Below are 15,633 nucleotides of genomic sequence, written 5' to 3'. Positions count from 1 at the left end.
TGATTAAACTATAGCTACAGACAATTATACCTGATTTAACTGATAGCTACAGACAATTTTACCTGATTCAACTATAGCTACAGAAAAGTATACCTGATTCAATTATACCTGATTCAACTATAGCTACAGACAATTATACCTGATTCAACTATAGCTACAGACAATTATACATGATTCAACTGATAGCTACATACAATTATACCTGATTCAACTGATAGCTACAGACAATTATACCTGATTCAACTATAGCTACAGACAATTATACCTGATTCAATTATAGCTACAGACAATTATACCTGATTCAACTATAGCTACAAACAATTATACCTGATTCATCTATAGCTACAGACAATTATACCTGATTCAATTATACCTGATTCAACTATAGCTACAGACAATTATACCTGATTCAATTATACCTGATTCAATTATAGCTACAGACAATGATACCTGATTCATCTATAGCTACAGACAATTATACCTGATTCAACTATAGCTACAGACAAGTATACCTGATTCAACTGATAGCTACAGACAATTATACCTGATTCAACTATACCTGATTCAACTATAGCTACAGACAATTATACCTGATTCAACTATAGCTACAGACAAGTATACCTGATTCAACTGATAACTACAGACAATTATACCTGATTCAACTATAGTTACAGACAACTATACCTGATTCAATTATAGCTACAGACAACTATACCTGATTCAACTGATAGCTACAGACAATTATACCTGATTAAACTATAGCTACAGACAATTATACCTGATTCAACTGATAGCTACAGACAATTATACCTGATTCAACTATAGCTACAGACAAGTATACCTGATTCAACTGACAGCTACAGACAATTATACCTGATTCAACTGATAGCTACAGACAATTATGCCTGATTCAACTATAGCTACAGACAATTATACCTGATTCAACTGATAGCTACAGACAATTATACCTGATTCAACTATAGCTACAGAAAATTATACCTTATTCAATTATACCTGATTCAATTATAGCTACAGACAACTATACCTGATTCAATGGATAGCTACAGACAATTATACCTGATTCAATTATAGCTACAGACAACTATACCTGATTCAACTATAGCCACAGACAACTATACCTGATTCAACTGATAGCTACAGACAATTATACCTGATTCAACTATACCTGATTCAACTGATAGCTACAGACAATTATACCTGATTCAACTGATAGCTACAAACAATTATACCTGATTCAACTATACCTGATTCTACTATAGCTACAGACAATTATACCTGATTCAATTATAGCTACAGACATCTATACCTGATTCAACTATAGCTACAGACAATTATACCTTATTCAACTATAGCTACAGACAACTATACCTGATTCAACTGATAGCTACAGACAATTATACCTGATTCAACTATACCTGATTCAACTATAGCTACAGACAACTATAGCTGATTCAACTATACCTGATTCAATTATACCTGATTCAACTATAGCTACATACAATTATACCTGATTCAACTGATAGCTACAGACAATTATACCTGATTCAACTTTAGCCACAGACAACTATACCTAATTGAACTATACCTGATTCAATTATACCTGATTCAACTATAGCTACAGACAATTATACCTGATTCAACTTTAGCCACAGACAACTATACCTAATTGAACTATACCTGATTCAATTATACCTGATTCAACGATACCCACAGGCAACTATAGTTGGTTCGACGATACCCGATTAGACGATAGCTTATTCAAGTTATAGCTGCAGTGTTGGTTGTGTGTGAGAGGCTATTGGATGTGTTGTGTGTTGTACTAGGTCTTCTGTGGTGCACCAGTCTGCCCCAGCAGACAGCAGGACATGACAGGTGTGTGTAGTACTAGGTCTGAGGCAGGGCAGGAAACAGATGTGTTGTGATGCTAGATGCTACAGAGGGCTTTAAGAGGGGGGTGCTACTATCAGTACTGTCGTCTGACCACCTCTCTCCTCTCTCCTTCCTGTGGGCCTAATAAGAGCTGCTCTCATCTTCTGATAACAACCCCAAAACACAGGATGCAGGTCCTTCTGATCAGCATGTACCCTAGGTCTATGTGTGACCGACTGGCTCCCTGTCTGGTCCTTGTTCTTGAGATCTTGAATTTGTACCTCCTGGGTTTACTACCAGGTCTGGGGCTGACAGGGCTCAACCTGGGTGATGAAAGGGTTAAAACTGGAGGAGGAGCAGGTCAAGTGTTCCCTGCAGGGGTTCTGTGGTCAATATGGACATACAGTTCATGTCTCAATCACACCAGTCATAGTACCACATGGATGGGATGCTAGGTAGATGCTTTGGTTTGAGGAGAAACACTATCTCCAGTGAGACCAAGGAGAGACACAGGAAGTGGGGGGTTAATGTGGACTTCCTGTATGTGTTAGAAGCCTTGAACAGTATACGTCCTCTTCCTGCTAACCCTGTGTGATGACACCTCTATGGCCCTGTACGGTGTGATGACATGAGCTCTCAGACATGTCCAGAACAGCAGTGTAACTAACATGTTGTCTCCTCTCTACAGCCCATGTCCAGAGCAGGGGATGGGAGATGAGTTTAACCTCATGGATCATTCAGACATCTACATACTAGACTTCAGTAAGTTGTTATTTTTTCACACACACACAGACACAGACACACACCCTGTTCCTTCCACAGCCCCTACAAAGCCATGGCCAGCTGGCAGAGGGTCAGTCTCATTGTCACAGAGAGGGTCAATGTTTGTGGGCTGTAAAAAACCTGAGGACAGTGTGGACTGGCAGTGCCCATCCTGTCCCTGTCTCTGTGCCAGCAGCATGCCAACCCCTGAGCCTCTGTCTGTCTGTCCATATTGCAGCAGCAGCCAACCCCTGAGCCTCTGTCTGTCCATATTGCAGCAGCATGCCAACCCCTGAGCCTCTGTCTGTCCATATTGCAGCAGCATGCCAACCCCTGAGCCTCTGTCTGTCCATATTGCAGCAGCATGCCAACCCCTGAGCCTCTGTCTGTCCATATTGCAGCAGCATGCCAACCCCTGAGCCTCTGTCTGTCCATATTGCAGCAGCATGCCAACCCCTGAGCCTGCCCTCTGTCTGTCTGTCCATATTGCAGCAGCAGCCAACCCCTGAGCCTCTGTCTGTCTGTCCATATTGCAGCAGCAGCCAACCCCTGAGTCTCTGTCTGTCCATATTGCAGCAGCATGCCAACCCCTGAGCCTGCCCTCTGTCTGTCTGTCCGTATTGCAGCAGCATGCCAACCCCTGAGCCTCTGTCTGTCCATATTGCAGCAGCATGCCAACCCCTGAGCCTCTGTCTGTCTGTCCATATTTCAGCAGCATGCCAACCCCTGAGCCTCTGTCTGTCTGTCCATATTGCAGCAGCATGCCAACCCCTGAGCCTCTGTCTGTCTGTCTGTCCATATTGCAGCAGCATGCCAACCCCCGAGCCTCTGTCTGTCTGTCCATATTGCAGCAGCATGCCAACCCCTGAGCCTCTGTCTGTCTGTCCATATTGCAGCAGCATGATACCAGCGGTGGCACAACCCTTTTAAGGGCACAAGCTGAACGGAAGTTTCTTTCTTCTCACGGGAGTGGGGGTGGGTTACAGGGACTTTATTAGAGTGAAGTCTGGTTATAGTATATCAAGATGGCGCCAATAGAGATGGTCGCCTCGCTTCTAGCTCTTTGGAAACTATGCAGAATTTTGTTAGCCCAGAAAATCTTAAGTGTTATTACATACAGCCGGGAAGAACTATTAGATATCAGAGCGACGTCAACTTACCAACATTACGACCAGGAATATGACTTTCCCGAAGTTCGAACTACCCAAAGCATTCAAACTGTTTCCAGAGGCTGACCCAAAACAACGTTGCCACAGGAGAGGTAGACAGAGATGCCTTCTGGTCCGAATTCAGAGGCACGCACACCACCCAACGCTTCTGCATATTTTACTCACTAATGTCCAGTCTCTAGATAACAACGTAGACAAAATTAGGGCTAGGGTTGCTTTCCAGAGAGACATCAGGGATTGTAACATACTTTGTTTCACAGAAACATGGCTCTCTGGGGACATGCTATCAAGGTCGGTACAGCCACCAGGATTCTTTATGCGTCGCGCAGACAAAATAAACATCTCTTAGAGAAGAAGAAAGGCAGGGGTGTATGCTTCATGATTAACGACTCGTGGTGTAATTGTAACAAAACAAATGTTATTGGTCACACGTGATTAGCAGATGTTATTGGCTGTAGCGAAATGCTTGTGCTTCTAGCGCCGACAGTGCAGTAATATCTAACGAGTAATATCTAACAATTACACAACATATACCCAATACACACCAATCTAAGTAGGAATGAGTTAAGACTATATACATATGGACGAGTGATGTCAGAGCGGAACGGACTAAGATACAGGTGAATAGTATAGAAAACAGTACATACACATGAGATGAGTAATGCCAGATATGTAAACATTATTAAATGAATGAGATACAGTAGAATAGGATAGAAAACAGTATATTCATATGAGATGAGTAATGCAAGATATGTAAACATGAAGTGACTAAGATACCGTAGAATAGTATAGAATACAGTATATGCAGTTGAAGTCAGAAGTTGACATACACTTAGGTTGGAGTCATTAAAACTCATTTTTCAACCACTCCACAAATTTATTGTTAACAAACTATAGTTTTGGCAAGTCGGTTAGGACATTACTTTGTGCATGACACAAGTAATTTTTCCAACAATTGTTTACATATAGATTATTTCACTTATAATTCACTGTATCACAATTCCAGTGGGTCAGAAGTTTACATATACTAAGTTGACTGTGCTTTTAAATAGCTTAGAAAATTCCAGAAATTATTTCATGGCTTTAGAAGCTTCTGATAGGCTAATTGACATAATTTGAGTCAATTGGAGGCATACCTGTGAATGTATTTCAAGGCCTACCTTCAAACTCAGTGCCTCTATGCTTGACATCATGGAAAATCAAAATTAATCAGCCAAGAACTCAGAAAAAAATTTGTAGAGCTCAACAAGTCTGGCTGTATCTCCATCCTGAGGCTTCTATTTATTATAGCTGGGGATTTTAACAATTTCTAAATTCTATCTGCATATTGATTGCAGTACACAGGCGAGTAACACGCTCAATCACTGCTACTCTAACTTCCGCGATGCATACAAGGCCCTCCCCCGCCCTCCGTTCGGCAAATCCGACCACGACTCCATTTTGCTTCTCCCCTCCTATAGGCAGAAACTCAATCAGGATTTTCCCGTGACTAGAGCTGGTCTGACCAATCGGAATCCATACTTCAAGATTGTTTTGATCACGCGGACTGGGAAATGTTCCGGTCAGCCTCAGAGAATAACATCGATTTATACGCTGACTCTGTGAGTGACTTTATAAGGAAGTGCATTGGAGATGTTGCACCCACTGTGACTATTAAAACATACCCCAACCAGAAACCGTGGATAGATGGCGGCTTTTGCGCAAATCTGAAAGTGCGAACCACTGCATTTAACAATGGAAAGATGTCTGGGAATATGGCCGAATATAAACAGTGTAGTTATTCCCCCCGCACAGCAATCAAACAAGTGAAATGCCGGTACAGGGACAAAGTGGAGTAGCAAATTAATGAGACATGTGGCAGGGTCTACAGGCAATCACGGATTACAAAAAGAAAACCAGCCCCGTCGCGGACACCGACGTCTTGCTTGCAGACAAACTAAACACCTCCTTTGCTCGCTTTGAGGATAATACAGTGCCACTGACGCGGCCCGTTACCAAGAATTGTGGGCTCTCCTTCTTCGTGGCCGACATGAAAAAGACATTTAAACGTGTTAATCCTCACAGGTCTGCTGGCCCAGACGGCATCCCTAGCCGCGTCCTCAGAGCATGTGCAGACCAGCTGGCTGGTGTGTTTACGGACATATTCAATCTCTCCCTATTGAATGTTGTCCCCACATGCTTCAAGATGGCCACCATTGTTCCTGTACCCAAGAAGGTAAAGATAACTGAATTGAATGTCTTTTGCCACGTAGCACTCACTTCTGTCATCATGAAGTGCTTTGAGAGACTAGTCAAGGATCATATCACCTCCACCTTACCTGACACCCTAGACTCACTTCAGTTTGCATACTGCCACAATAGGTCCGCAGACGATGTAATCGCCATCACACTGTACACTGTCCTATTCCATCAGGACGAGAGGGATACCTATGTAAGAATGCTGTTCATTGACTACAGCTCAGCATTCAACACCATAGTACCCTCCAAGCTCATCATTAAGCTTGAGCCCTGGGTCTCAACCTCGCCCTGTGCAATTTGGGTCCTGGACTTCCTGACAGGTTGCCCCGAGGTGGTGAAGGTAGGAAACAACATCTCCACTTCGCTGATCCTCAACACAGGGGCTCCACAAGGGTGTGTGCTCAGCCTCCTCCTGTACTCCCTATTCACCCATGACTGCATGGCCATGCACGCCTCCAACTCAATCATCAAGTTTGCAGACGACACAACAATAGTGGGTTTGATTACCAACAACAGCGAGACAGCCTACAGGGAAGATGTGAGGGCACTCGGAGTGTGGTGTCAGGAAAACAACCTTACACTCAACTTCAATAAAACAAAGGAGATGATTGTGGACTTCAGGAAGCAACAGAGGGAGCACTCCCCTGTCCACATCAACGGAACAGTAGTGGAGAAGGTGGAAAGTTTTAAGTTTGTCGGCATACACATCACAGACAAACTGAATTGGTCCACCCACACAGACAGCGTGATGAAGAAGGCGCAGCAGCGCCTCTTCAACCTCAGGAGGCTGAAGAAATGTGTCTTGTCACCTAAAACCCTCAAACTTCTACAGGATGAGAGCGTCCTGTAGGGCTGTATCACCGCCTGGTACGGCAACTGCACCGCCCACAACTGCAGGGCACTCTAGAGGGTGGTGAGGTCTGCACAACTCATCACCGGGGGCAAACTACCTGCCCTCCAGGACACCTACAGCACCTGATGTCACAAGAAGGACAAAAATATAATCGAGGGCATCAACCTCCTGAGCCACTGCCTGTTCACCCCGCTATCATCCAGAAGGTGAGGTCAGTACAGGTGCATCTTAGCTGGGACCAAGAGACTGAAAAACAGCTTCTATCTCAAGGCCATCAGACTGTTAAACAGTCATCACTAACACAGAGAGGCTGCTGCCAACATAGTGACTTGAAATCATTGGTCACTCTAACAAATGGATCACTAGTCACTTTAAACAATGCCACTTTAGTAATGTTTACATATCTTCCATTACTCATATCATATGTATATACTGTATTTTATACCATCTACTGCATCTTGCCTATGCCGCTCTGTCATCGCTCATCCATATATTTATTTGTACATATTCTTATTGCACCCCTTTAGATTTGTGTGTATTAGGTGGTTGTTGGGGAATTGTTAGATTACATGTTTGATATTGCTGCACTGTCAGAACTAGAAGCACAAGCATTTCACTACACCCACATGAACATCTGCTAACCATGTGTATGTGACAAATAAAAAAAATAAAACATTTAAGTTAACACACTGGATAATCATCCAGACCTCTACTGGTTATAGTTAACACACTGGATCATCATCCAGACCTCTACCGGTTATAGTTAACACACTGGATCATCATCCAGACCTCTACTGGTTATAGTAAACACACTGGATCATCCAGACCTATACTGGTTATAGTAAACACACTGGATCATCATCCAGACCTCTACTGGTTATAGTAAACACACTGAATCATCCAGACCTCTACTGGTTATAGTAAACACACTGGATCATCATCCAGACCTCTACTGGTTATAGTTAACACACTGGATCATCCAGACCTCTACTGGTTATAGTTAACACACTGGATCATCATCCAGACCTCTACGGGTTATAGTTAACACACTGGATCATCCAGACCTCTACTGGTTATAGTAAACACACTGGGTCATCCAGACCTCTACTGGTTATAGTAAACACACTGGATCATCCAGACCTCTACTGGTTATAGTAAACACACTGGATCATCATCCAGACCTCTACTGGTTATAGTAAACACACTGGATCATCATCCAGACCTCTACTGGTTATAGTAAACACTGGATCATCATCCAGACCTCTACTGGTTATAGTAAACACTGGATCATCATCCAGATCTCTACTGGTTATAGTAAACACTGGATCATCATCCAGATCTCTACTGGTTATAGTAAACACTGGATCATCATCCAGACCTCTACTGGTTATAGTAAACACACATGATCATCATCCAGACCTCTTCTGGTTATAGTTAACACACTGGATCATCATCCAGACCTCTACTGGTTATAGTAAACACACTGGATCATCATCCAGACCTCTACTGGTTATAGTAAACACTAGATCATCATCCAGACCTCTACTGGTTATAGTGAACACTGAATCATCATCCAGACTTCTACTGGTTATAGTAAACACACTGGATCATCATCCAGACCTCTACCGGTTATAGTTAACACACTGGATCATCATCCAGACCTCTTCTGGTTATAGTTAACACACTGGATCATCATCCAGACCTCTACTGGTTATAGTAAACACACTGGATCATCCAGACCTATACTGGTTATAGTAAACACACTGGATCATCATCCAGACCTCTACTTGTTATAGTTAACACACTGGATCATCATCCAGACCTCTACTGGTTATAGTTAACACACTGGATCATCATCCAGACCTCTACTGGTTATAGTTAACACACTGGATCATCCAGACCTCTTCTGGTTATGGTTAACACACTGGATCATCATCCAGACCTCTACTGGTTATAGTAAACACACTGGATCATCATCCAGACCTCTACTGGTTATAGTTAACACACTTGATCATCATCCAGACCTCTACTGGTTATGGTAAACACACTGGATCATCATCCAGACCTCTACTGGTTATAGTAAACACACTGGATCATCCAGTCCTGTACTGGTTATAGTAAACACACTGGATCCAGACCTCTACTGGTTATAGTAAACACACTGGATCATCATCCAGACCTCTTCTGGTTATAGTTAACACACTTGATCATCATCCAGACCTCTACTGGTTATAGTAAACACACTGGATCATCTTCCAGACCTCTACTGGTTATAGTTAACACACTGGATCATCATCCAGACCTCTTCTGGTTATAGTTAACACACTGGATCATCATCCAGACCTCTACTGGTTATAGTAAACACACTTGATCATCATCCAGACCTCTTCTGGTTATAGTAAACACACTGGATCATCATCCAGACCTCTACTGGTTATAGTAAACACTGGATCATCATCCAGACCTCTACTGGTTATAGTGAACACTGAATCATCATCCAGACCTCTACTGGTTATAGTAAACACACTGGATCATCATCCAGACCTCTACTGGTTATAGTAAACACTGGATCATCATCCAGACCTCTACTGGTTATAGTAAACACTGGATCATCATCCAGACCTCTACTGGTTATAGTAAACACACTTGATCATCATCTAGACCTCTACTGGTTATAGTTAACACACTGGATCATCCAGACCTCTACTGGTTATAGTAAACACACTGGATCATCCAGACCTCTACTGGTTATAGTAAACACACTGGATCATCATCCAGACCTCTACTGGTTCTAGTTAACACACTGGATCATCATCCAGACCTCTACTGGTTATAGTTAACACACTGGATCATCATCCAGACCTCTACTGGTTGTAGTTAACACACTGGATCACACTGGTATAGCTCTGCCTCTCTGACCTTCTTCTGAGTCAGTCTGATGTGGTATATCTCTGCCTCTCTGACCTTCTACTGAGTCAGTCTGATGTGGTATATTTCTGCTTCTCTGACCAGTGGTTAGATAAGGATTTTTTGTTGACTCTGACTTTCTCTGTCTCTTTGTGTCTCTCTGTATCTGTGTCTCTCTGTGTCTGTCTCTCTGTCTCTGTGTGTGATTAGCTCTGCCTGATGGCAATGTTAAAGGTGTTAATATCCTTTCCTGTCTCAGGTCCTAATCTGAAGATGTTATGCAAGCTAGCTGTTATTAACTACAGTCTGGACCAGCAGGGACTACCACACGACATCAGGTAACACCTTCCCCTAACCCTTACCCCCTGACCCTAACCCAAGCTAGCTGTTATTGACTAGTCTGGGCCAGGGTGGTCTACCACACAACCTCAGGTAACCCCTTCCCCTAACCTTTAACCCCTGACCCAAGCTAGCTATTATTAACTAGTCTGGACCAACTAGGACTACCACACTCTCTTCTCTCCTTCTCTTCTCCTCCTCACCTCTTTCTATCTACTCTTTTCTCTCTTCCTCTCCTTCTCTTCTCTTCTCTCCTCCTTTCCTCTACTCTACGCGCCTCTTCTCTCCTTCTTTCCTCTCTACTCGCCTCTTCTCTTCTCTCCTTCTTTCCTCTCCTCCTCTCATCTTCTTTATTTTCTACTCTCCTCTTCTCTCCTCGTTCTCAATTCTCCTTCCTTCCTCTTCTCTCCTCCTCGTTCTCTTCTCTCCTCTCTCCTCCTCGTTCTCTTCTCTCCTCCTCGTTCTCTTCTCCTCGTTCTCTCTCCATTTCTCTCTTGTACTTCTTTCTTCTCGCCTCTTCTGTCCTCTTCCTCCTAGTGGTTGTGTTATTATATCTTTGTGTGCTTGACAGCATCGTCAGTCTCGTCCAGTAAAAGGTTTTCTTTTCCATGCTAATGTTCTGCTAGTCAACACGTTTATCTGCTACCACTACTAATGTTCACCTGATAATTAACTGAATACGCGTGTGTGAACACACACACCACTCTGGTGGGATCAGGCGGGTCCCAGTGACTGATCTTCAACCCCCATGCCAATCACCCCCTGTCCCACAACACACTGGAGTCATCCCCCTCCTCACACACGTTTCCAGCAAGTCAGAAAGAGTGTGTGTTACAAGAGAGAGAGAAAGGGAGGGAGTGAGTTTGAAAGGCGAGCCAGTGAAAACAACCAGTGACCTGTCATCAGGCCAGCTCTCATCTCAGTCCCTCTAGTCTCCCTCTGTAACCCTCAGCCTTTCTAGTCTCATCAATCTCTTTCCCTAGCCCTCAGCCTCTCTAGTCTTATCAGTCTCTCTCCCTAACCCTCAGCATCTCTAGTCTCATCAGTCTCTCTCCCTAGCCCTCAGCCTCTCTAGTCTCATCAGTCTCTCTCCCTAGCCCACAGCCTCTCTAGTCTCATCAGTCTCTCTCCTTTGCCCACAGCCTCTCTAGTCTCATCAGTCTCTCTCCCTAGCCCACAGCCTCTCTAGTCTCATCAGTCTCTCTCTCTAACCCTCAGCCTCTCTAGTCTCATCAGTCTCGCTCCCTAACCCTCAGACTCTCTAGTCTCATCAGTCTCTCTCCTTTGCCCACAGCCTCTCTAGTCTCCCTCTGTAACCCTCACCACTAGTTGTGCTGCTCCCTGATTGTCATGTTACAGCCTACTCAAAGCCTCAGTGAGGCTTCCCTGAGCCTGGCCTACAGAATCACTGAGAGAACAAACAACCAGAGGTCCTCAATGAATGACAAAGGATGTTGATTTAGCCAATTGTTACGCATTGACTCTTTCTCTCTCTTTCTGTGTCTCCTGTCTGGGTCTCCTGTCTGGGTCTCCTGTCTGGGTCTCTTGTCTCCTGTCTGAGTCTCCTGTCTCTTGTCTCCTGTCTGGGTCTCTTGTCTCCTGTCTGGGTCTCTTGTCTCCTGTCTGGGTCTCTGTCTCTCTCCGTGTGTCTCCTGTCTGGGTCTCTCTCTCTCTCTTGTCTGGGTCGGTCACTCTTGTCTGGGTCTCTTTTCTGGGTCTCCTGTCTCTTTCTCCTGTCTGGGTCTCCTGTCTCTGTATCCTGTCTGGGTCTCCTGTCTCTGTCTCCTATCTGGGTCTCTCTCCTGTCTGGGTCTCCTGTCTGGGCCTCTCTCCTGTCTGGGTCTCTGTGTTCCATGTAGGTGGGAGCTGAACGCCATGACGACCAACAGTAACATCAGTAGACCCATCTTCTCCTCTCACGGCTAATCTGGACTGGTACCCTCCCCAGTACCAGAACACCAGGGCTGAACTGACCCAGAGATACCACAGTATCTGAACACCAGGGCTGAACTGACCCAGAGCTACCACAGTACCAGAACACCAGGGCTGAACTGACCCAGAGATACCACAGTATCTGAACACCAGGGCTGAACTGACCCAGAGATACCACAGTACCAGAACACCAGGGCTGAACTGACCCAGAGATACCACAGTATCTGAACACCAGGGCTGAACTGACCCAGAGCTACCACAGTACCAGAACACCAGGGCTGAACTGACCCAGAGATACCACAGTATCTGAACACCAGGGCTGAACTGACCCAGAGATACCACAGTACCAGAACACCAGGGCTGAACTGACCCAGAGATACCACAGTATCTGAACACCAGGGCTGAACTGACCCAGACATACCACAGTATCTGAACTCTACTGTCTGGGCTGACTCCACCAGAACTCTACTGTCTGGACTGATTCCACCAGAACCCTACTGTCTGGACTGATTCCACCAGAACCCTACTGTCTGCACTGATTCCACCAGAACCCTACTGTCTGGACTGATTCCACCAGAACCCTACTGTCTGGACTGATTCCACCAGAACCCTACTGTCTGGACTGATTCCACCAGAACCCTACTGCCTGAACTGACTCCACCAGGACCCTACTGTCTGGACTGATTCCACCAGAACCCTACTGTCTGGACTGATTCCACCAGAACCATACTGTCTGGACTGATTCCACCAGAACCCTACTGTCTGGACTGATTCCACCAAAACCCTACTGTCTCTTGCTGTTGGCTAAGTAAAATCATTGATCTCCCAGTTCACCAGATCTTCTCTATTTTAGCCCCTGGACACTGACAGGAGGGGTTCTATTGGTGCTGAATGTTGTTTTAGTATCTGGGTTTGTGTTGCTCTAATACTCACAACTCAATGAGAATCACTTTGATTGTTAACTAGTGTTACAATGAGCAGAACATATTCTCCCTGATTGTTTTACCAGTATTATAATGAGCAGAACATATTCTCCCTGATTGTTTTACCAGTATTATAATGAGCAGAACATATTCTCCCTGATTGTTTTACCAGTATTATAATGAGCAGAACATATTCTCCCTGATTGTTTTACCAGTATTATAATGAGCAGAACATATTCTCCCTGATTGTTTTACCAGTATTATAATGAGCAGAACATATTCTCCCTGATTGTTTTACCAGTATTATAATGAGCAGAACATATTCTCCCTGATTGTTTTACCAGTATTATAATGAGCACAACATATTCTCCCTGATTGTTTTACCAGTATTATAATGAGCAGAGTATATTCTTCACTCAACACTGATTTTTTTTTAAAATTGCAATGATAATGCTGCCATGTTCTTGTTTTCTCTGGTCCGTTCTCTTCTCTCTGACTGATCAGATCAGTCTGTAGTGATTATCATGTTTTTAATGAGAAATCCACCATTAGAAAAGCATCTACAGTGGGGCAAAAAAGTATTTAGTTAGCCACCAATTGTGCAAGTTCTCCCACTTAAAAAGATGAGAGGCCTGTAATTTTCATCATAGGTACACTTCAACTATGACAGACAAAATGCGGGAAAAAATCCAGAAAATCACATTATAGGATTTTTTATGAATTGATTTGCAAATTATGGTGGAAAATAAGTATTTGGTCAATAACAAAAATGTATCTCAATACTTTGTTATGTACCCTTTGTTGGCAATGACAGAGGTCAGACGTTTTCTGTAAGTCTTCACAAGGTTTTCACACACTGTTGCTGGTATTTTGGCCCATTCCTCCATGCAGATCTCCTCTAGAGCAGTGACGTTTTGGGGCTGTTGCTGGGCAACACGGACTTTCAACTCCCTCCAAAGATTTTCTATGGGGTTGAGATCTGGAGACTGGCTAGGCCACTCCAGGACCTTGAAATGCTTCTTACGAAGCCACTCCTTCATTGCCCGGGCGGTGTGTTTGGGATCATTGTCATGCTGAAAGACCCAGCCACCTTTCATCTTCAATGCCCTTGCTGATGGAAGGTTTTCACTCAAAATCTCACGATACATGGCCCCATTCATTCTTTCCTTTACACGGATCAGTCGTCCTGGTCCCGTTGCAGAAAAACAGCCCCAAAGCATGATGTTTCCACCCCCATGCTTCACAGTAGGTATGGTGTTCTTTGGATGCAACTCAGCATTCTTTGTCCTCCAAACACGACGAGTTGAGTTTTTACCAAAAGTTATATTTTGGTTTCATCTGACCATATGACATTCTCCCAATCTTCTTCTGGATTATCCAAATGCTCTCTAGCAAACTTCAGATGGGCCTGGACATGTACTGGCTTAAGCAGGGGGACACGTCTGGCACTGCAGGATTTGAGTCCCTGGCGGTGTAGTGTGTTACTGATGGTAGGCTTTGTTACTTTGGTCCCAGCTCTCTGTAGGTCATTCACTAGGTCCCCCCGTGTGGTTCTGGGATTTTTGCTCACCGTTCTTGTGGTCATTTTGACCCCACAGGATGAGATCTTGCGTGGGGCCTCAGATCGAGGGAGATTATCAGTGGTCTTGTATGTCTTCCATTTCCTAATAATTGCTCCCACAGTTGATTTCTTCAAACCAAGCTGCTTACCTATTGCAGATTCAGTCTTCTCAGCCTGGTGCAGGTCTACAATTTTGTTTCTGGTGTCCTTTGACAGCTCTTTGGTCTTGGCCATAGTGGAGTTTGGAGTGTGACTGTTTGAGGTTGTGGACAGGTGTCTTTTATACTGATAACAAGTTCAAACAGGTGCCATTAATACAGGTAACGAGTGGAGGACAGAGGAGCCTCTTAAAGAAGAAGTTACAGGTCTGTGAGAGCCAGAAATCTTGCTTGTTTGTAGGTGACCAAATACTTATTTTCCACCATAATTTGCAAATAAATTCATTAAAAATCCTACAATGTGATTTTCTGGATTTTTTTTCTAATTTTGTCTGTCATAATTGAAGTGTACCTATGATGAAAATTACAGGCCTCTCTCATCTTTTTAAGTGGGAGACCTTGCACAATTGGTGGCTGACTAAATACTTTTTTGCCCCACCGAAAGTGGTTACACAGTTCACATTTGAAAGTTCCGTTATTCATCAGGAGTTCTGTCATCTCTTCTCTCTGTGGAACAACTGGACGCCACAAAAATGTCTTCTACCTGACAGAATGCCTCCAACTAACCCCCATAGTTTACTGAGATGATCCCATCCCCCATAGTTTACTGAGATGATCTCAACCCCCACAGTTTACTGAGATGATCCCATCCCCCATAGTTTACTGAGATGATCCCAACCCCCATAGTTTACTGAGATGATCCCAACCCCCATAGTTTACTGAGATGATCCCATCCCCCATAGTTTACTGAGATGATCCCAACCCCCATAGTTTACTGAGATGATCCCAACCCCCATAGTTTACTGAGATGATCCCATCCCCCATAGTTTACTGAGATGATCCCAACCCCCACAGTTTACTGAGATGATCCCAACCCCCATAGTTTACTGAGATGATCCCA

The 15,633-nt window shown here is 44.0% G+C and overlaps 1 protein-coding gene across 6 annotated transcripts in view; it reads left to right on the top strand.

The window, feature by feature from the left end:
- LOC110491227 (kelch domain-containing protein 3) overlaps positions 1–12,718 on the top strand; it is a 95,158-nt gene extending 82,440 nt beyond the window's left edge. For 5 of the 6 annotated variants that reach the window (XM_036945887.1, XM_036945890.1, XM_036945889.1 and 2 more), the window contains 3 exons: positions 2,579–2,652; positions 10,079–10,157; positions 12,018–12,718. In XM_036945887.1, the coding sequence (XP_036801782.1) occupies positions 2,579–2,652; positions 10,079–10,157; positions 12,018–12,084 (220 nt within the window). In that variant the 3' untranslated portion in view covers positions 12,085–12,718. The remainder of the gene's footprint in view (positions 1–2,578; positions 2,653–10,078; positions 10,158–12,017) is intronic. The other variant, XR_005036401.1, reaches the window with a different exon arrangement.
- Positions 12,719–15,633: the final 2,915 nt, after the last annotated feature.

This window comes from Oncorhynchus mykiss, chromosome 16 (assembly GCF_013265735.2).
Source record: "Oncorhynchus mykiss isolate Arlee chromosome 16, USDA_OmykA_1.1, whole genome shotgun sequence".
NCBI classification, from domain to species: Eukaryota; Metazoa; Chordata; class Actinopteri; order Salmoniformes; family Salmonidae; genus Oncorhynchus; species Oncorhynchus mykiss.
This window is presented reverse-complemented; position numbering and strand designations above follow the sequence as displayed.